At 44.9% G+C, this 23,490-nt stretch overlaps 1 protein-coding gene across 2 annotated transcripts in view; it reads right to left on the reverse strand.

The window, feature by feature from the left end:
• The window catches only part of LOC147102557 (jupiter microtubule associated homolog 1-like), a 43,368-nt gene that overhangs the window by 19,200 nt on the left and 678 nt on the right, over nt 1-23,490 (reverse strand). The window contains exons 2-4 of one of the 2 annotated variants that reach the window (XM_085963206.1): nt 16,368-16,519; nt 11,930-12,057; nt 6,509-6,548 (exon numbers count right to left, since the gene is read on the reverse strand). In XM_085963206.1, the coding sequence (XP_085819332.1) occupies nt 6,509-6,548; nt 11,930-12,057; nt 16,368-16,519 (320 nt within the window). Of the gene's footprint in view, nt 1-6,508; nt 6,549-11,929; nt 12,058-16,367; nt 16,523-23,490 lie in introns of both variants that reach the window. The other variant, XM_085963205.1, reaches the window with a different exon arrangement.

The raw sequence follows: 23,490 nt of genomic DNA on the forward strand, positions 1-23,490 counted from the left end.
CAAGTTGAATTCAGTTTTATATCGGCTTATGAAAAAGTTAATTAAAAAAATCCAAGTTAGATAAGTGAAATAGTCAATGTTTTATTTATTTATTTTTTTTAAAAACCCACAGCTTTGCAGTTATTTCCACCCCTCACTGCATTCCTGAGGAGAGCGAGCGAGAGCTCTTCATCTTCTCTGGGAATGAGAGTCAGTGATCCGGGGGGGGGGGGGGGGGGGGGGCTCCTGTGCCAGCAAAACTCAAAACAGCCATTTTTATTAGTTTTCTTTCCCTTTCCATGGAGCTTATTATTTTTCTTCTCCTTGATTTAGTGCAGCAGCTTCCGGTTTGTTGGCAGCAGTCACCGTTACCATTACAAGGGTTTGATAGGGAAACTATTCCCTCTGGTAGGGGAAAATCAAAAAGCCAGGGGGCAGAACCCTAAAATTAGAGCCGGGCCATTCAGGAAGCACTTTTTCCACAAAGGGTAGCAGAAATCTGGAACTCTCCCAAAGGCTGTGGGTCAACTGGAGCTTTCAAGACAGTGAAAGATTTTTGTTAGGTCTGGGTATCGAGCGATACGGAGCAAAGCCGGGTAAATGGAGGTCTGGGTATCGAGCGATACGGAGCAAAGCCGGGTAAATGGGGGTCTGGGTATCGAGCGATACGGAGCAAAGCCGGGTAAATGGGGGTCTGGGTATCGAGCGATACGGAGCAAAGCCGGGTAAATGGGGGTCTGGGTATCGAGCGATACGGAGCAAAGCCGGGTAAATGGGGGTCTGGGTATCGAGCGATACGGAGCAAAGCCGGGTAAATGGGGGTCTGGGTATCGAGCGATACGGAGCAAAGCCGGGTAAATGGGGGTCTGGGTATCGAGCGATACGGAGCAAAGCCGGGTAAATGGAGGTCTGGGTATCGAGCGATACGGAGCAAAGCCGGGTAAATGGGGGTCTGGGTATCGAGCGATACGGAGCAAAGCCGGGTAAATGGAGGTCTGGGTATCGAGCGATACGGAGCAAAGCCGGGTAAATGGGGGTCTGGGTATCGAGCGATACGGAGCAAAGCCGGGTAAATGGGGGTCTGGGTATCGAGCGATACGGAGCAAAGCCGGGTAAATGGAGGTCTGGGTATCGAGCGATACGGAGCAAAGCCGGGTAAATGGGGGTCTGGGTATCGAGCGATACGGAGCAAAGCCGGGTAAATGGGGGTCTGGGTATCGAGCGATACGGAGCAAAGCCGGGTAAATGGGGGTCTGGGTATCGAGCGATACGGAGCAAAGCCGGGTAAATGGGGGTCTGGGTATCGAGCGATACGGAGCAAAGCCGGGTAAATGGAGGTCTGGGTATCGAGCGATACGGAGCAAAGCCGGGTAAATGGAGTCAAGGTGCAAATCAGCTATGATCTAATTGAATGGCAGCAGACTCGAGATGCTGAATGGCCGACTCATCTTCAAGTTCCCATGAGATACACTCCTGTCCCGGCCCAGGCAAGTTACCAGACTGTCATTTATGTACAGAATGTAGACTCTAGCTTTTACCAGAGAGCTCCATTGGGTCAAGCAGAGTTTTGCTGTAGTGCAAGGTACCAGCAGCCTGAGCTGCTGCTAAAATGGGTGCAATTTTTAAAAAGATTTTCTTCCTTCCCAAGCTGTGCAAGGCAACAGCAGCTGATTGCACAGAACTTGCATCAGGAGAAATCCATGGGACCTCATGCTGACCTTTGAATACTGGGTCCAGGTGCCCCTCACGTCCACTGTTCAAAGGACAGGAAATAGTGGTGAATGTACTTCCCTCTTGATCAAGATACAAAGAGTTAACTTTGAGGGGGAAAAATAAAGCTAGCTTCAGATAATGCTGCACAAGGCCCAACATGTTGCAGTCTCACTTCAGCGTGACCGTTCCAAGCGATAGAAATCCAAGTCACTATAAAAACCCAGTTAAATCTCACTACCTTTGGCCAATGACTAGATCCTCCTGATTAGATAGTACACATTAAAGACAGAAATTCCTGGAACATAGGAACAGGGGGTGACCATTCAGCCTCTTGTGCCATTCAATTAGATCACAGCTGATCTGTATCAACTCTATCCACCTGCCCTGGTTCCATACATAACCCTCACCCAACACAAATCTATCAATCTCTGTTTTGAGGTTTTCAATTCACCACCAGCCTCAGCCTTTGTGGGGGTGGGGGGGGGGGGGGGGGAGAAAAGAGAAGAAAAAAAGAAAGAGAGTGTTCCAGGTTTCCACTACCCTTTGGGTGAAGTAATGCTTTCTGACCTCACCCCTGTATGGTCTAGCTCTAATGTTAAGGTTAAGCCCCCTTGAAATACACAGACCTGTACCAAAAAAGGCAGGCAAGGAGATTGCGTTCCAATGGAGTTGCACCCAAACCTCCATAACCCACCTTATCTCATTAGTTCCTGACTGGCCGATTTATTCCCAGTACTCTCCGATTTAAGCATTTGTCATTCTCCCTTTTCATTTTACTTCTCTCACTGCACTCCAGATTGTATCAACAGGAGGCATGTACAACAACTTGGCTTTTGTGCACCTCAAATCCTTTATGGATCAGAGATTCCTAATGTTCACTTCAAGCATCAGGAATAGTCCTACACAGCCAAGTGCATCAGAAGCAAGAGTGGGCTTAAGTTAATCAAGACAGTGGTGCACTCCAGACTGTCAGCACAGGGATTACTGTGTACATTGAGAGGTGATTCTTCTGCTGCATCTGCCCTGTTAAATCAGTGGGGCTCTGTACTGAAATTACAGAACACCAAAAGGGTCCAACATCTGACATTACTAACACATGCTGAGATTCAGCTGGAATCAGCAAGTGAGGACAGGTGTACATTAAGCTGCTAATCGATCAAAGTGCTCATACTGAAAATAACAGAGCTGTGAAGAGAATGCACGGAGAGCTGCAGGACAGGGGCAATTTTGCCTTTATAAAATGCCAGATTCTGAAAATTGATTTTCTCTTGCTACATAGTTTCAATATTCAAACCCCAGGCTATGAACAGCAAGAGAGCGATCAATAGCAAATCCCAAATGACCCTACATCTCAGTGCACAATTTTGCAGTTCATTACCAGTTAAGGTCACAGTAGGTGCTTCTATCCTCAGAGTACAAAGTGACACAGAATTGCAATGTATATTTTTCTACGCCAAGTTGCCAGGTGTGCCCATTAGACCTGGCTTACACATACAAATTAGCACCTCTAAATAGCCCTCATCTGAAATCCTGCCTGCTTTTCACACACCACATTGGTCAGATTTCTGCTGACAATTTGAAGCTACTATTCCAGTGGCAGGATAGGCTCATACAGCCACCATTAACCCAAGTAACTGAGCAACCTCATTCAATTATATTTAAATGCAGTGTCCACTTCACTGAAATGTACATAGTCAAACAGTACAATATAGTTGTACTGGGACCTGCATCACCCTGCTTGAACTTGGTTGGTGACGTCAGTTCATTTGAAGCCACTGCTCACTAGGCTCTCCCTAGTGCACCATTGTTCTAGCTTCTCAACAGTTACTAAAACAAACAAATTCAAGACCCTTTTTAAAAAAATGTGGGTGGATGAAAGTACATGTTTGAAAAGGTTATTGTACAAGGCACAATGGGAAATCAAAAGGAATGTAGGCATTAAGTTACATCATGCATGGGAATGATGGCAGTCAACTTCATGCTCAAGTAAAGGAGGACAATTCTCAAAAGGCATTTAACAATCCTGGCAAAAAGTTCATAGTGAAGCACGATAAGGTGCAGTAAGCAGGCTAGATCTTTAACTAATCTGCCACTGAATCCAGGCGCCAGATATGGATAGCACATAGTTGATAAAATACAAGCTTTGAACAGCTTCTCTTGAGCATGCAGTAACCAGCTGTACTATAAATGATCTCCAATTCTGGACACCTTAAATGAGTGCAGTTCAGAAATGCTTGAGGTGCATAATTCCCATCACTTGTGTTGAGGGAGTGAGACTGGGTAGAATAGTAGCAGACTAGAAAAGTGGGGCCCTTTTAGTCTGAAGTTGGTGAGGGTGTTGGGCTCAAACTCTCTCATACTGCTCCAGCAGCAGGAGAAGACAGCTGGTTACTGCATTGCAAACACCAGCCAGCACTCTTCCTGAACTAAAATGATCACCTGCAGAAGAGTGGCTAAAGGAGCTCCAATCAGCACCTCCCAGAGCTGGATTTAGAAAGGGATAGGCTCATAACAGCAAGTTAAAACATGGAAAGTAATGTCAAAGAGCCAAATAAAAGGTTACTGTGAACCAAGTCACAACAATATTAGAAGCTGTAAAAATCTGTCCACTTATGGGCATGTGCATTTGACTAGACTAGAGCCAGTATTCTGAAAGTACTGAAGTGGTCAGTGCTATAACCCGAAGCCAGAATAAAGCCACTTGAGAATTGAGGCTGAACAATGGAAGACCAGTTTAAAGATTCAACATGCAGGAGTCAGCATTTCCAGTCAAAGCATGCTAGTGTGCACAATATACCCAACAGATCAGCTGGGATCAATAAAGTTCAGGGAAATGAGTGGATAGCAAGTGACCTGCCAACAGCAATGTTTGTCACAGCCTCCACAGTTCTGGTATTCTATAGGAACCATTTCTTCCCCATTGGGACTCCTTCAGTGCATTTACTAACAGGCAGCATACGCAGAATACAACACAGACAAGCGAGATTCCCTGTGAAATCCACCACGTGGCGGCTGGGTGCCAACTTCTACATTCTCTTGCTGCAAAGTTCTAGTAGCTCCATTAGTCATGGGTTCAATTCTCAGGTAGTCACGAGACTAAAGCACCTTCAGTAACTGCAGTCAGCTGGAGTGCAACACTAGTTAAACCAGTACTCCCTCAATCATGCCCTGTGCATGGACATGCAAGGCCAAGATTAATCTTCAAACCAACCAATCATGACTGCAAAAGTTAATACTTTTCCTAATGGTGAAATGGGTAGCTGCAGCCACTGTCACCATCTCAATGAGAATATAAAATATTACTGTGTACAGATCAAGTCCTTTCATAGGAGTCACCTCTTCTCTCGTTGCCACCACCATCTAGATGGACTCTGCACCCCCAATAACTGATCTGTAGCTCAGCCACAGAAACTACAAGGTCCCAGGTTCACTGCCTGGTCTAATGTGAGTTGATCTCTGCTGGGATATTAGGGACTCTACTATTGGCCTCAGTGCCCAGCTGTTGGGGAAAATCAAGGTTCTGGCACCTGATTAGCCAGGCTGGAAATGCACGGGTATCACGATCTTGATCACCCCAGGAGAAATAACCTGCCAATAGTCACTCGTAAATGGCCAGCTGGGCGAGTGTCCAAAAGATGACCGACATCCATTGAACTATACCCAGCAGGGAGAATATTGAATAACTGAAAAACCCTTCAAAGCATAATCGGCAATACCTGGTTATAACTAGAGCCCATGTTTGGTATACTTTTAAACAGGAGTGCATTACATCCTCTTCTGCTACAGAAAATAGGCCCAGCCTCAAGCCAATTTCACTGATCCTATTCAATAATCCCATTCCATCCACCACCTTCAACATTCACTCCCTCCACCACCGGCGCACTGTGGCTGCAGTGTGTACCATCTACAAGATGCACTGCAGCAACTCGCCAAAGCTCCTTCAACAGCACCTTCCAAACCCGCGACCTCTACCACTTAGAAGGACAAGGGCAGCAGACGCATGGGAACATCACCACCTACAAGTGGCTCACCACCATCTTCTCAACAGCAATTAGCGACACCCACATCCCATCAATGAATTTAAAAAAAAAATAAACTTCCCTTTTTGCACAAATCCTGTTAATCTGAGTCGTCAAAATCTAGCACTTACTCTGAAAAGGTTTCCAAGCCCCTCTGTACACCAGTGGCCCTTTCAAGCCCCAGCTCCTACCCAAGGCAATTTGACTTTCCTGGGAGAGCAGCACTAATGGCTTTCAAGGGCCACTTGAGACTCGATGATTGACATCACTCCTGCAGTGGGTTTCACAAGACAGACCAGTTTTCTGCCCACATGCAAGTTTATTGACTTCTAATAAAACAATTCTTTAGGAACTGCAATGACTGGAACTGGGCTGGCATACTTTTACAATGCAAAAATGTAGACCAGTTTCACACCACAGGAGCCAGCTAATCAGACAGGAGTCACACTTGCTGTTAGGCCAAGTTAAAGCTGCCTCAAGTGCAAAGTCTCAGTTCAGAATGGTTAACAGCACTGTTAGTCCATGCACAAGCATACATCGCAGTGGGTTACAGTTGACATATGGAAGCAAGATTGGGACAGTTAGCAGAACTGCATGAGGAAACCCAGCTGACAGATACCAGGCACAGCAGTTTAAACTAAACATCAAACCCACGAAGGCTTATTCAATAAGCAAACCACAAGCTTCATTGGGCTGTTTTTAGGACAACGGTTGAGAGAAAGTGCACACAGAAAAAAAAAAATGTGGAAAACACTGAACAATCTCCAGCATGCCAGTTAATCTAGAATCTTACTTACCCGAACCTGGGCACTTTTCACCTTCCCCCATTGTTAAGCCCTAGATGAAAAAAAGCATTAAATGTCATTAGCCTAAAAAAAAGGCTATAGACCAATTTCATATTGTTAAAAATCACAATGCACAGTAACAGGAGCAACAGACAAGTACAAAGCAGATTGAACAATTTCACATTTTAGGTACAATTAAGATGCTCGATTGTGAACAAGTTGCTATGACAACAATTCATGCACGCCCCAGAGGTTCACAGAAATCACAGAAACCCCACAGTGCAGATAGAGGCCATTTCGGCCCATCGAGCCTGCACCGACACATATCCCACCCGATCCCCGTAACCCCTACACCAACACACATCCCACCCTATCCCCGTAACCCCACGCATTTAATCCCCCTAACACTAAGGGTCAATTTATCATAGCCAATCAACCTAACCCGCACATCTTTGGACTGTGGGAGGAAACCGGAGCACCCGGAGAAAACCCACACAAACACGGGGAGAATGTGCAAACTCCACAGACAGTCGCCCGAGGCCGGATTCGAACCCGGGTCCCTGGCGCTGTGAGGCAACAGTGCTAACCACTGCCACCGTGCTGCCCAAGGTTCAGTGGGACAAATTTGCCACATGGAGTCATTAGTATTAGATTACAGAGCAGGATCCCAGGTCCTTGCAGAGCAGTGTTATTCAGTTGGGGCAGCACTCGAGACATTGCAACTAACCCCACTATCCCAGGGGAGAGGATAGAAAGAGCCAGAGTTCACACTCCTGCTCGGGGCTATAAATATTTGGGTCAACCTTCCCAGCGGCCAAGCCACAGACCAGGAATACACGGTCTGTGCTGAATTAATTTTCAATAGGAGTGCTACAATTGACCACAGCACTCCAGTTAGTGAGGAGAGTCCTGCCCCTGATCAATATTTAGCCACCTCTTCAGAAAGATGCTCATGTTAGGTGAACAACATTTGGTTCGGCTGTGCTGCACTTGTGACTGTGTAAGCAGACACTCACTGCAGTCTCATTTAAATACATTTGGATGGAAACACTTTCTAGAAATAGGTCAGAATGAGAGAAAATATTGTGAACATAATTGTTAACTAGAGCACACCGTTATGGCTTAAGCTGGGGTAGGATAGAGTTGAATATTCTTGGTTAGCAACTATTCAGGAGGGACAGTCAAGTAAGAGCGAGGAGGCATGACAATGCCCATCAAAAATTCCAATATAGCACAACACAGGCATCACTGGGGGAATCAATTTGGTTAGAGCAGAGTAAAAGGAGCTGTTACTCTATTGGGAGCTGACTATACATTGCTAAACAAGGGAAGTGAGGGGAATAGAAATTGCATTTAGATAGCACCTTTCACAACCTCAGGACATCCCAAAGGGCTTTACAGCCAATTTTTGAAGTGCAATCGCTGTTGTAATGTAGGAAATTAAGAGCAGCCAATTTGCACACAGCAAGCTCCCACAAACATCAGTGTGATAATGATCAGATTGATGATCTGTTTGTAAAAAAAAAAAATGTTGATTGAGGGAATAAATACTGGCCAGGACACACGGGAGAGCTTCCCTGCTCTTTTTCAAAGTAGTGCCATGGGATCTTTTACATCCACCCAAGAGCAGACAGGGCCTTGTTAAAACATCTCATCGGAAAGACTGCACCTCTGACAGTGCAGCACTCCCTCAGTACAGCACTGGAGTATCAGTCTAGATTTCTGTGCTCCAGTCTCTGGAGTGGGACCCAAACCCACAACCTGTTGACTCAGACACTACCAACTGAGCCATGGGTGACACTTCAAGGAAAAGATAAGTAGAGGAGTGGGGTAACAGCATAGGATAGCCATAAGCATAGTACTGAAAGGAATGGTGAAAAACAGAATGCCTTGATAGCATACAATGCAAAGAGGGGGAGAAAGGACATGTATTCTACAAAAGAGTCACCTGGAAAGACAGGAGTTAATTAACAGCAGTCAACATGGATTTGTAAAAGGCAAGTAATTAGGACAAATTTAATAGTGGAGTGCATTGAGAAAGGAAATGCAATGGGTGTGTGCGGATTGTCAAAGGAAGCTTGCTGGTAAATATTAAGGCACTGGTATGAAAGGGAATGTGGCAGCAGACACACGGATAAACACAACTGCTTAACGGAGGTTTTGGACTGGAGGAATGCAAACAGTGGTGTCCCCCAGGGGTTAGCATTGGGACCATTGCTCTTAAAGAATCTGGATTTGACATGGGGTACACAATTTGCAGATTACAAAAACAGGGAGCAGTTAACAGAAAAGGATAAATAAACTTGGGACAACAGTTTAGTAGATTGGGCAGAAAGCAGATGAAATTTAGAGAAGTGTGAAGCAATACATTTTGGGAGGAAAAATAAGGGTAGATTCGAGCAGGTAATTTAGACTGACACTCCAGTGGAGTACCGCGGGACTGCTGCACGGAGGTGCCTCTCTTTCGGATGAGACGTTAAACAGTCTGCACTCAGGTGGTTGTAAAAGATCCCATGGCACTATTTGAATAAGAGTAGGGGAGTTCTCCCCGGTGTCCTGGCCAACATTTATCCCTCAAACATTAAACAGATTATCTGGTCATTTAATTGCTGTTTGTGGAACTTTGCAGTGTGCAAATTGGCTGCACTGAGTTGGAGGAAATAGTGTACTGAGAAAGGAAATGCTGTGACTTATGTAAATGGATTTTGAAAAGACAATAAAAAGTGCTGTTACAGGCTTGAAAAAATGAACGATACACGGTCTTCAAGGCAGACAGGGGCCTATGTGGCAGCGTGATAGGAGAACGTTAATGGTGTCTTGTGAGGTGTGGGGAGGGAAGAGATGGATTCAGGTATATAGAGGGCACAAGATCAACATTTTCAAACAAATAGGGAGCATGGTTTAAGAGCAATGATTGAGATTGCAGGAGGACATACAGACAGATGTGAAAAGCTCGATATAACTTAATCCACCAGTGCTAGTTTTAGACAGCACCAGCAGGTAACTCTTTCTCGAAGCGGATACAATTCCAGCTCCAGACCCAAACACTTGAGAACATGCAGCATGCTCTTACTGCCTGGGTGATGGCGATAAATCCACTCAGATACAGCCAGTGACCTCAATTATGAGCTGCAACAGCCTCAAAAGGAAGGAAGCCCAAAATAGCAAGTCTCCATCAGGTAGGAAATTAAAGTGACAGCATTGAAACATTTCGTGTCTCAGAATGGACATTATGAGATTTACCAAGAACTGTCCATACTGTATTCAATATAGCATTGTAACCGATATACCAGAGACTTTGCTCACCATCTCAACTCCTCCACTAACTGATTTATCACACTGCTTGTCCGACATCCAGTACCGGGTGAGCAGACACTTCCTCCAACCACATATTGGGAAGACCGAAGCCATTGTCTTCGGTCCGTCACAAATTCTGTTCCCTAGCCACCAACTCCATCTTTCTCCCTGGTCACTGCCAGGGTGTGAACCAGACTGTTCACAACCTTGGGAGTCCTATTTCACCAAGACAAGCTTCTAGCCACATATCCACTCCATCATCAAGACTGCCTCCATGACATCACCCTCCTGTCCCTCCCTTAGCTCATCTGCTGCTGAAACACTCAACCATGCCGCCGCTACCTCTAGACTCGACGATTCCAATGGTCTCCTGGCTGGCCTTCCACCCTCAAAGACTGTCCTGCCTGGGTCCTAACTCGCACCAAGTCCCCTGTGCTCGCTGACCTAAAGTGGCTGCCAGTTCAGCAACACCAATTTTATCATTCGCATTCTTGTGTTCAAATCCCTCCATGGCCTCACCCCTCCCAGGCTCTGTAACCTCCTCCAGCCCCACAACCCTCCAAGATCTCTGCGCTCCTCCAATTCTGGCATCTTGTGCATTCCTGATTTTCATCACTTCACCATTGGAGACCATGCCTTCAGCTGCCAAGGCCCCAAGCTCAAATGTCTCTCTCCCCCCACCTCTCTCCTTAAAACCCACCTCTTTGACCAGGCTTTTGGTCACGTGTCCTAATATCACATTGTGGCTCAGTATCAAATTTAGCTTGGAAACACTCCTGTGAAGCACCTCAGGATGTTTTACTACATTAGTGCTATATAAATGCAAGTTGTTGTTGAAGGCATCTCAGGTAAAAACAGTTTATCAAAATCCATGGCAAGCCAAAATTCTCAAACAAAACTTGCTTTCCAATTTACCAAAATGTTTGATCTTTAGTTCAGTTCTGATGAAGAGTACATAAAACATTAACCTGTCTTTTCTGTTTACAGATGCTGACAATCTATTTCCATCACTGATTGTGCAGATGTACTTTTATTCACAATATTCAGGAAGTACTTTCTATCTATCTTACGTTTCGGACATCCACCTGAAACAAAGCCCGTTCCCCCAGTGACTTTTCCTGGTATCTGTTATATTGAATCTCCTGGGTAAAATAACCTCAACAACTCATTAAGCCCCCTTCCCTGGCTGATTATAGCACATCAATTGAAATCATACCACTTGGTCCAATGTTTCAGGCAGCATACCAACTTTCTCCAGATAAATTGTTCACTACAGGAAGTGCTCAAATACTAGGTGACAAGTTGAGGAAAAAAGGATGTGTGTGTAAATAAATTCTCTTACATTTCCATAGCATCTCATCACATCACAAATCACTTCACAAAGGAAGTACAATTACTGTTGTACAGGTGAATGCACTCAGCAAGGTTCCACAAACAGCAATGAGATGACGAGCAGTTGATCGGTTTTTGGCAGTACTAGTTGAAGGACCAGGAGAATTAGCTGCTCTATTTCAATTAGTGCTGTAGGACCACAACATCTACAGGGCTTCTGTTCAACACCTCTTGTGCTCAAATTCTGGAGTGGGGCTTGAATCCAGAGAGCCATGGTGAAATGCCTTTCTGGAGAAGGGATTAAGGACATGGTGAGAAGTGGGTGATATTCAAATCCAGCAAAAGGAGCATGCTCATCAGGTCTAAATGCTCGACCCAGCCAATATTGGAAACACACCCATATAGAACTGCATCTTATTACAATGGTCCCCACAATTCTTCCAGAACCAAAAAAGGAATCTCCCACATTTTTCCACTTAGATCAAAATTAAAATTAAGCCCATTACTGGTCATTGCTCAGTTCTGATCAATTTATTCTGCATTGTTCTGGGAAGATTCAGAATCTGAAGCGTTGTGTTGGCTAAATTACAGCTGAACATCACACCATGGGACCGCACTCGTGTCCCACAGACACTGCACTAGCTTACAACTAATGGGAAGTGGCAAGTTAAGAAAAGGCTCGAGACCAGTCCAATCAACCAGGGATAACTTCAGCCCAACATGTACTACGAGATGCCCAGATACTCTGTAGCAAAACTCAAGTTTAAGTTACAAATCCAGCTGAATGTTGCCTGAATAGTTTACCAGAGTGTTGGGGGGTGTTTTCACAGTGTCAAAGATGCCACTTGTCTTGCCACCAGGAGGGTTTCTCCGTTGCTTTGGATCTGGTGATTCAGTGGTAGCTGCTCCAAAGATACCGCTGCTCTTTCCACCTAGAAATGGCAGAAAAATAAGAACTGGACAGCATAACACAGGCATCATCCAGCACGAGGCATTTCCATACCAGTCAGCCATACCTTCAGATTCCAACTCTATAAACAAATGGTGCGAAGGGAAAACATTTGCTTAATGGGTGATCAACTGTACACTTGAGTAATAGCAAAGGAGGTAATATTTGGCTAGGCAACAAGGCACTTAAAACTAGTCCTTGCAGTTCCATTTAGTCTCTGGTCAGCCTCAGTGGCACTGCAACAGTTGTCAGTGTCCCACAAGACATAGCTAATAGGAATGACAGTGTTGATAGCAATCAAAGGCAAGAATGTACAACAACCTGAAGCTAATCTCCTGCTAGCAGCCAGTGCACACTCCAGGGTAGGAATGCAGTAGTATCAGAGTTTTGATGCCCATCCATTAATTCAACTAAATCTACCTGGAAATGCATGCACATAAAAGCTGCCTTTTCAAGTGTCCAAAATGTTCTAAAGTTACATAGGAAGAACATAGGAACATGAGGAGGCCATTCAGCCCCTTGAGCCTATTCTACCATTCAATTAGATCATGGTTGATCTGTATCTCAACTCCATTATAAAGGCCAGAGGATATGAAATCAGGACAAGTAGCAGAATGGATAGCAAGCTGGCTACAAAATTAAAAATGGATTAGGGGGTTAAGGGTAGCTAGTCAGATTGGCAAAAGGTGGGAAGTGGTGTTCCACAAGGATCAGTGCTCGGACCAGTTCACTAGTTACATAAACGGTTTGGACTCTGGAATCGGAAGTACAATTTCATAATTTGCAGATGACACCCAATTGGGTGTCTAGTTAATAGAGGAGGATCATGACAAAATACAAGACGACATTAATAAACTTGCAGAATGGGTGTACAATTGGTAAATGAATTTCAATATAGACAAGTGTGAGGTGGTGCGTTTTAGCAGGAAGAATAGGGGCCACATACTGCTTTGAAAAGAGTGTAAATGGGGTAGAGGAGCAAAGGGATCTAGAGGTACAGATACACAAATTAGTAATGTTAATAAGGCCATAGAAAGCAAACAAAGCACTGGGATTAATTTCTAGAGGGATAGAATTGAAAAGCAGAGAAGTTATGTTAAACTTGCATAGAACATTGGTGAGACCACACTCGAGGACGGTGAACAGTTTTGGTCTCCATATTACAAAGGACAAAGGCACTGGAGACGGTGAAAAAAGATTTACAAGGGTGATACCAGAACTGGGAGGATATACCCATCAGGAAAGATTGAACAGGCTGAGGTTTTTTTTTGGGGGGGGGGGGTGAAAGCAGAGGAAGACAACTAAAACTAGGGGTCATAAATACACGGTAGTCACTAATAAATCCAATAGGGAATTCAGAAGGAACTTCTTTACCCAGAGAGCAATTAGGATAGGGAACTTGTTACCACAACCAGTAATTGAGACAAATGGCCGGTCTGTGCTGTACATTATATGTAATTAATTTACCCACCCTGGTTCCATAGCCCATTGCTCCCATCTACACTCCTTACTGTGCCTCCTAACTTGGTGTCATCAGCAAACGTGGCAATACGGCTCTCTATTCCTTCATCCAAGTCATTTATAAATAGTGAAAAGCTGAGGCCCCAGTACAGATCCCTGGGGGACACCACTCCTCACATCCTGCCAACTGGAGTACACACCCATTATTCCTACACCGTCTCCTAACCAATTCCCTACCCAGGTCAAAACATTGCCTCCAATTCCACATGCTTCCACTTTTGTTAACAGTCTCGTGTGGAACCTTATCAAATGCCTTCTGGAAGTTGATAAACAACATCCCACTCCCTTATCTACCACATTAGTGACCTTCTCAAAAATTCCAACTAGGGTACAGGAAACTCCTGTTTAAACAGCACCTAAATATCCGGAATTCTCTATTAACCGGCAAAATTCATACTCCAAAAACACCTCAATAACCGGAAATGTTGCCGAGTCCGAGTCTCCTGCGGTGGCCGAGTTAGTCAGTGGGGGTAGTTCTCCAAACTGCCACTACTCGGCTTCTTGGCGCGGTCGGAAGTCCAAACACCTCAATAACAGGAGTCTGACTGTTAAAAATAGCCTCGGTAGATAACCCTCTCCATCATCCGAAATTTTTAATCAACCGGCACCATCCCGGTCCCGTCAGTGCCGGATACCAGAGTTTCCTGTAGTTAGGCTTGATTTGCCATTTACAAATCCATGCTGACTCATGTTGACCAAGGGCTCAGGTCACTATCCCAACTGACAGATTCCAATTCTGTTGGCATTCAACATTAATGAACTGAACTTGCATTTAGAACCTCTCCAATCAGGTTTTCACCCCTTCCACAGCACTGAAACAGTCACAAAGGACATCTCGTGACTAGCCATGGTGCACAATACCTCCATCCTTCTTGACCTGTCTGCAGCCTTTGCCAAAGTTGACCACACCATTCTCCAACACCTCTCTTCTGTTGTCCAGTTAATCAGGGTGCCCTCGCCTAGTTCCACTCTTGCCTATCCAGCAATAGCCAGAGAATCTCCTGCAGTGGCTTCTCTTCCCACTACGTAGTGTTCCAAGGATCTATCCGAGCTCCCCATTTACATGCTAGCCTTTGGCTCAACACGCCACATGTACACAGATGACCCCCAGCTCCTACCTCACCACCACCTCTCCCTCAATGCGATCACGCTGCTTGTTCAACATCCAGTCCTGCATGAGCAGAAATTTCCTCCAATTTAACAGTGGGAAGACCAAAGTCATTGTCTTCAGTCCCCACCACAAACTCCATACCCTCCCTTGCTATGCTGAACTAGACTGTTTGCATCCTACTTGGGGGGCCCCCCGGCCCCCCCCCCCCACCCCACCCCAAGATCAGCTTCCGACCCCATATCCTCAGTCACAAAGACCACCTACTTCCAACTCTAATCGCCAGTTTCCACCCCTACTGCCGAAACCCTTAACCATGCTTGTTACCTCTAGACTTAACTATTCCACTACTCTTGGTCAGCCGCACCTCTTCTACCCCCCATAAATTTTAAGCTCATCCAAAACTCTGCTGCCTGTATCCTAGCAGTAAACCCCACTCACTCATCAACCGCGCTCTCAGCCCGACACTGGCTCCTGACACAACACCACGATCTTAAAATTCTCACCCTCTTGTCCAAATCCCTCCATAGCCTGCATTCCTCCAACCCTGACCTCCTGTGCATCCGCCGCTTCCTTTGTCCCACCATTTGCGGCCGTCTAGGCCCCACGCTCTGGAATTTCCTCCCTAAACCTTTCTGCCTCTCACCTTTAAAAGTTACCTTTTTGATCAAGTCTTTGGTCACCTGTCCTAATGTCTGCTCCTTTGGCTCAATGTCAACTTTTGACCAATTACTCTATGAAGCACCTTGGTACATTTGACTACATTAAAAGTGCTCTACGAATGCAAGTTGGTGTTATTTAAGCACCCTTCACCGAGGGAAATATTGCAGCCAATTTGCACAAGACTCCATAAACGACCAGAGAATCTGTTTTACTGATGTTGAATGAGGGATTAATGTAGGCCAGGATATCAGGAGACCTCCCCAGCTCTTCAAAGTGACTCGATCTTTTACATCCACCCGAGAGCAGACTGGACATCAGCTATACAAAAGACAGCACTGTTAACAGTGCAGCACTCCCTCAGCACTGACTGCTTGAAGACTCATTTAGCTTGGACCAGATGTTTTAAACTAGAGAATACCATGAGCCTTCAGGAACAGATTCTCTGGAGGCAAAAGTACATTTGGTCCATAGACTCAAGTTTAGATTTCACAAAAGAATATTGGCGCAAGGTGCAGATATGCCTTGTGGAATTAGATATTAGTCGATACAAGGAGCTAGTTTAATCTTGGATTCAGAAGCCCATGACTTGTCTTGAGGTACAGCACAACCCCATAGTTATTCCAACAGACTTAGTTTCACCTCCCAGCATACAGAATTCCTCAAACCCTTACCGATCTGCATTGTCTGTTAGAACAGACTATTACCGTTACACAAAATGTCTGTTCTGAACATAAATCGAAGTGTGAATTCTATTGCATGGCACACAATCCACTCAAACTCTGGAGTGACATTCTACACAAAGGTCTGCTCGGAGACTGCAAGTCTTTGATGGCATAAAATACCAAAAGTGGAGAACTAAAACACAATTCAGTATAATGCCCGCCAACAGCAGGCACCATTTTCAACAGGCTATAATGAGGGATTGTAGGGAACATGCGAGGCAGAAATTCAACTCAAGTCAGGCCTGTTTACTCAACCAGCCATCACACATTGCACTGTACCTGGAGGGTTGCTTCTTCTAGCCACAGGCTGGCTGTCAACTGGCGGTCCAAAGATATTCGATGCCGTCTTGTTTGACCGAGAATGCACTGGTTTGACATTTTCCTCCACCCCAAATGAGATGCTGGATCCGCCACCGGGAGGCTGCAACACTCTGCTTATAAAATAAAATATTTAAACTTCCATAAATCTCAAATATCCACAACATCGAAACAGCCCTCGAAGAGGGCTACTGAAGAGCATTATTCAGCTAATCACCAGGAAAAGGTTACACATACAGCATCATGGAAAGCAAATGGTACGTTAGCTTTTATTACAAAAGGGATTGGAGCACAAGTGTAAAGAAATCTTACTGCACAGAAGGCAGCCATTCACCCCGTGCTGACTCAGCTAGTCCCACTCTCCTGCCCGTTCCCCATAGCCCTGCAAAGTTTTCTCTTTCAAATACTTATCCAGCTCCCTTTTGAAAGACAAGATCGAGTCTTCCTCCACCACCCTTCAGGCAGTGTATTCCAGATCCTAACCACTCGCTGCATAAAAAGTTTGGTTCTTTCGCCAATCACTTAAATCTGTGTCCTCTGGTTCTCTACCCTTCCGCCAATGGGAACAGTTCCTCTAGCCACTCTGTTCAGACCCTTCATGATTTTGAACACCTCCATCAAATCTCCTCTCAATCCTCTCTGCTCCAAGGAGAACAACCCCAGCTTCTCCAGTCTATCAATGTAACTGAAGTCCCTCATTCCTGGAATCATTCTCAAATTGTTTCTGCATCTTCTCGAAGGCCTTCACATCCTTCCTAAAATGCAGTGCCCAGAATTGGACACAGTACTCCAGTTGGGGCCAGACCAGTGTTTTATACAGGATCATCATAATTTCCACACTTTTGTACTCGATACCTCTATGAAGCCCAGGATCCCATAAGCCTTTTTAACTGCTTTCTCAACCTGCCCTGCCACCTTCAACGATTTGTGCACACATACCCCCAGGTCTCTGTGCACCCCTTTAGGATTGTACCATTTAGTTTATTTGTCCTCTCCTCATTCTTTCTACCAAAATGCATCACTTCACACTTTTCTGCGTTACATTTCATCTGCCACATATCTGCCCATTTCACCGGCCTGTTTGTCTTCCTGAAGTCTATCACTCTCCTCCTCACTGTTCACTATACTTCCAAGTTTTGTCTCGTCTGCAAATGTTGAAATTGTGCCCTGTGCACCCACATCCAAGTCATTAATATACATCAAGAAAGCAGTGGTCCTAGAACCGACCCCTGGGGAACACCACTGTATACCTTCCTCCAGTCTGAAAAACAACCGCTCACCACTGTTTCCTTAGCCAATTCCATATCCATGCTGCCACTGTCCCTTTTATTCCATGGGCTTCAACTTTGCTGGCGAGCCCATTATGTGGCACTTTGACAAATGCCTTTTGGAAATCCATGTACACCACATCAACCACATTACCCTCATCAACCCTGTTACCTCATCAAAAAACTCGATCAAGTTGGTTAAACACGATTTGCCTTTAACAAATCTGTGCTGGCTTTCCTTAATTAATTCCCCCCCCTCCAAGTGACTTAATTTTGTCACAGAAAATGCTGTAAACACTCAGATCAGGCAGCATTGTGGACCTAATTTTGTCCCTGATTACTGTTTCTAAAAGCTTCCCCACTACTGAGGTTAAACTGACTGGCCTGTAGTTGCTGGGTTTATCTTTACACCCTTTTTTGAGGATTGGAATATTATGGCCAGTACCTCCACAATTTCCACCCTCAATATCCTAGGATGCATCCCATCCACTCCTGGTGATTCAAGTACAGCCTGCCTTTCTAATACTACTTCTTTCTCAATTCTTATCCCATCCAGTATCTCCTCTACCTCCTCCTTCACTATGTCTATGGCAGCATCCTCTTATTTGGTGAAAACAGATGCAAAGTACTCATTTAGTACCTCAGCCATACCCTCTGCCTCCATGCATAGGTCTCCTTTTTGGTCCCTAATCGGCCCCACCCCTCCTCTTACTATTTATAAGCCTATAGAAGACTTTTGAATTACCTATTATGTTGGCTGCCAATCTATTCTCGTGCCCCTCTTTCACTTCCTGACCTTTCTGTATATAATCTCATTCTCAGATGTATTTGCAACCTGACATCCGTCATACACGCTCTTTGCGCTTCAACATATTGGCTATCTGTTTCGTCATCCAAGGAACTGACTTTAGTTGCCCTGTCTTCCCCCCCACCCCCTCCCCTAGTGGGAATGTACCTCGACTGTACCCAAACTATTTCCTCTTTAAAGGCAGCCCATTGTTCCACTACAGTTTTGCCTGCCAATCTTTGATTCCAGTTTACCCAGGCCAGATCCATTCTCATCCAACTGAAATTGGCCTTCCCCCAGTTAAACATTCTCTTACTCTAGATTGCTCCCTGTCCTTTTCCAAAGCTAATCTACACATTATGACACTATGATCACAGTTCCCTAAATGTTCTCCTACTGTCACTTGCTCCACTTGAGCTACCTCATCCCCAGAACCAGCAATGCCTCCTTCCTCATTGGGCCAGAAACACTGATCAAGAAAGTTCTCCTGAACACTTCAGAAATTCTTCCCCCTCTCTGCCTTTTACACTATTATCCCAGTCTATATTAGGATAATTGAAGTCCCCCATTATCACTACTCTAGTTCTTGCACCACTAATTTCTCTGCAAATTTGCCCCTCCATATCTTTCCCACAAGTTGGTAGCCTATAGAATACACCTAGTGTCATGCACCTTTATTATTTATTAACTCTAGCCATATAGATTCTGTCCTTGACCCCTCCAGGACATCCTCCCTCTCCAGCACCAACCTTCTCTCTAACCATTACTGCCACACCACCTCCCATCTTTCCTTCCCTAAACACCTTATAACCAGGAATATTTAATACCCAATCCTGCCCTTTTTTGAGCCAGGTCTCCATCATTGCCACATCATATCCCCATGTGTCTATTTCTGCCTGCAGCTCACTTACCTTGTTTACTACGCTTCGTGCAGTCACATACATACACTGTAAACCCATCCGAGACCATCTTGTATTCTTAGTTGGACCCCACCCAATACCTTACTGTTTTATTTCAGTGCTCGCTGCCTCTTCCAATCCTCCAAGCACTGCATGTCCCCTTTCTAATTACATCCTGGTATCCAGCCCCCTGCCAAATTAATTTTACAAGTTACAACATTGAAGCAGGCCAGTCGGTCCAACCAGTTGTGTCAGCATTTACCCTCCACATGAGCAAATAGTTCGAAATCACAATTACCCATCCTGATCCCACATTCCTTCATCCACCTGTCCAATCTAATAACATAACAAATAGGAGCAGGAGTAGGCCAATCGGCCCCTCGAGCCTGCTCCGCCATTCAATAAGATCATATCTGATCCTAACCGCCAACCCACTATCACAGAACCATCTCCTGAATCTAAGAATTAGACACATGAAATAGGAGCAGGATCAGGCTACATGGCCCCTGGGCCCGCTCCGCTACCCACAGGGCCATGACCGATCCGAACCTAGACTCATGTCCAAATTCCTGCCCGCAACCCTTAATTCCCTTTACTTCTAGGAAACTGTCTATTTCTGTTTTAAATTTATGTAATGATGTAGCTTCTACAGTTTTTTGGGGCAGCATATTCCATGGACCTACCACCCTCTGAGTGAAGTAGTTCCTCCTCATCTCAGTTTAGAACGAGCAGCCCCTTATTCTAAGACTATGCCCCCTAGTTCTAGTTTCACCCATCATCGGGAACATCCTCCCCGCACCCACCCGATCCAACCCCTTCACAATCTTATGTTTCAATAAGATCGCCTCTCATTCTTCTGAACTCCAATGAGTAGAGTCCCAATCTACTCAACCTCTCCTCATATGTCCATCCCCTCATCCCCGGGATTAACCGAGTGAACCTTCTTTGTACTGACTCGAGAGCAAGTACGTCCTTTCTTAAGTATGGACACCAAAACTGTACGCAGTATTCCAGGTGCGGTCTCACCAATACCTTGTACAACTGAAGCAATGCCTCCCTATTTTTATATTCTATCCCCCTAGCAATGAAAGCCAACATTCCATTGGCCTTCTTAATCACTTGCTGCACCTGCATACTAACCTTTTGAGTTTCGTGCACCAGGACCCCCAGATCCCTTTGTACTTCAGTACTTTCCAGTTTCTTGCCATTAAGATAATAACTTGCTCTACGATTTTTCCTGCCAAAGTGCATAACCTCACACTTTCCAGTATTGTATTCCATCTGCCAAATCTCTGCCCACTTACTTAGCCTGTCTATGTCCCCTTGCAGGTTTTTTATGTCCTCCTCACTCACTACTTTCCCTCCCATCTTAGTATCATCTGCAAACTTTGATATGTTACACTCGGTCCCCTCCTCCAAATCGTTAATATAGATTGTAAAGAGTTGGGGACCCAGCACTGACCCCTGCGGAACACCACTAGTTACTGATTGCCAGTCTGAGAATGAACCATTTATCCCAACTCTCTGCCTTCTGTTAGATAGCCAATCCTCTATCCATGCCAGAATATTACCCCCAATCCTGTGATTTTTATCTTAAGCAATAATCTTGTGTGGCACCTTGTCAAATGCCTTTTGGAAGTCTAAATACACTACATCCACTGGTTCCCCTTTATCCACCCTATATGTTACTTCCTCAAAGAACTCCAGCAAATTTGTCAAACATGACTTCCCCTTCATAAAACCATGCTGACTTTGTCCTATTAAATTATGATTATCCAAATGTCCTGTTACTGTCTCCTTAATAATGGACTCCAAAATTTTACCTACCACAGATGTTAGGCTAACCGGTCTATAGTTTCCAGCCTTCTGTCTGCTGCCCTTTTTAAATAAAGGGTGGTACATTAGCAGTTTCCCAGTCTGCTGGGACCATTGCCGAGTCCAGGGAGTTTTGGAAAATTACCAATGCATCCACAATCCCTACCACCACTTCCCTCAAGACCCTAGGATGTAAGCCATCAGGTCCAGGTGATTTATCCGCCTTGAGTCCCATTATTTTACCGAGTACCACTTCCTTAGTGATTTTGATCGTGTTTAGCTCCTCCCCCCCCCTTTAGCCCCCTGTTTGTCCAGTGTTGGGATATTCTTAGTGTCCTCTACTGTAAAGACTGATGTAAAATATTCAGGGTTTTTATCATCGCCATATTTCCCACCATTAATTTCCCAGTCTCATCCTCTAAGGGACCAACATTTACTTTAGCCACCCTTTCTCTTTTTATATAACTATAAAAACTCTTACTATCTGTTTTTATATATAATCTTGAATGAACGCAAATTCCACTAACAAGACAGTATGAACAAAAAGTCAGCCACCTAAAACATTTATCGTTTCTCTCCCCACAGATGCTGCCTGACCTGCTCAGTATTCCCAGCATTGTGTGTTTTTATTACAGTATGAACATGCTGTTCAATAGGAACAGTACCTCAAAAGTAGTGTCAATTCTCTCTCCCTACACAGCTTCAGAAAGGCTGGGCAGTACAGCTGTCCACCACAAAGCTTCTGAAACAATCCATTCCCAACACATCAGCCCACAAGTACAGGGAAGCTCACTTAAATGGAAATAAATTTGGAAACAATGAGAATTTAACCAAATGCAGTGTCAGAATAAAGATCAGAAAAGCCACCTGAATCAATCTAGCCCTAGACCCTTTAAACTTCAGATAATACAGCAAGACCCCACCTTTGTCATCTCATTCTCTATACCAAATCACAAGGAAACTTCTAGCAGATTGAAGGATTAGTATACTGTAAGCATTTTAAACAGGAGCACATTTAAAGTGCTGGCGAACAGACATTATTGAATGAAACAGCAGATGGCAAATGCACAACCACTCCCTCCACTTAGCAGCATCCAAGTTTAAGTTACTGAACCAGAGGCTGTGTTAAATCAGAACAATGAATTAATGCCAAAGGAGCTGTGCAAAATGTGCGTTCTGCCATGCATATGCACCATGTTCAAACAAGCAAATCTGGATTGTAAACCCTCATTAAAGACAGACTAACTGAGCTCCCCAGTGCACATTACCCACTGGTATAGCACCAAGCCAGACAAAAGGTCTGCACCCAAACACAGGCAGTCTCCTCTCTACACATGCAGACAATTTGTACGTCAGCTAAAAGATCATGGGTACAGCCGGATCTGGGAGTACGCAACTGGCTTTATCTAAACTCATCTTCCCCTCCAAAAAAGCTGGGGTGGTGGGGAGAACGCAATCCAGGGTTCCTGCCCCTGATCAGTGACACCCTTCCTTAAAAAGGCAATTGCTGAACAAACATGACTGGAAATAGCATAGCTGAAGACCACCGGTTTCCTACAATAGAGAGTGAATGGAAGACCCACCCATGTTTCTGGAACAGGATCATTTAACAGGGACCAATATCATTTCAGGCACTGCTACAGCATTGAATATTGCTGACTCAGTCATCTCAAAACCACCACACTCTTAACACATTCACCAACTATGACAGGAGCAACCAGCAGCAGAGCTTTGGAAAAATTCTGAATAAAAGATGGACGGCAATTTGCGTTCAAGATGTGTACAGACTGCTCGAGATGAACGCCATTCTGTCAGAATCATTCAGCTCTCTCTACATTCATACTGACCCCTTAGAACACAAAGAACATACTGAATATCTTCCAAAAAGGTTTAAACAAAGGGCTCATTTTTTCCAATTAAGGTTATTGCCACAACTGCTCCAGCACAGTTTAAAGATGTACCCATGTTCCAAAGTAGCCGTTAATGGACTGAGTCCATTATTAGTGACTCATCCATTAACCCCACTGCTCACAGTTGGCTGTAACAGATTAAGCCACACGCACTGCGTCTGCCTCAAAGAATCAGGTTAGAATTAGCTTTATTAAAAAAATGCAGCACAGCACCCGAGTGGGGAACAGCCAGGGTTCAAGGGGCAGCACCCCAGAGAGGAGAGGGGGGGGGGGGGGGGGGGAGAAAAGGAGAGAAACAGCCAGGGTTCAAGGGGCAGCACCCCAGAGTGAGGGGGAACAGCCCAGGTTCAAGGGGCAGCGCCCCAAAGTGAGGGGGGAACAGCCAGGGTTCAAGGGGCAGTTCCC

The sequence above is a fragment of the Somniosus microcephalus genome, chromosome 21 (genome assembly GCF_052327205.1).
Source record: "Somniosus microcephalus isolate GS21.2 chromosome 21, FLI_Smic_1.0, whole genome shotgun sequence".
In the NCBI taxonomy this organism is placed as follows: Eukaryota; Metazoa; Chordata; class Chondrichthyes; order Squaliformes; family Somniosidae; genus Somniosus; species Somniosus microcephalus.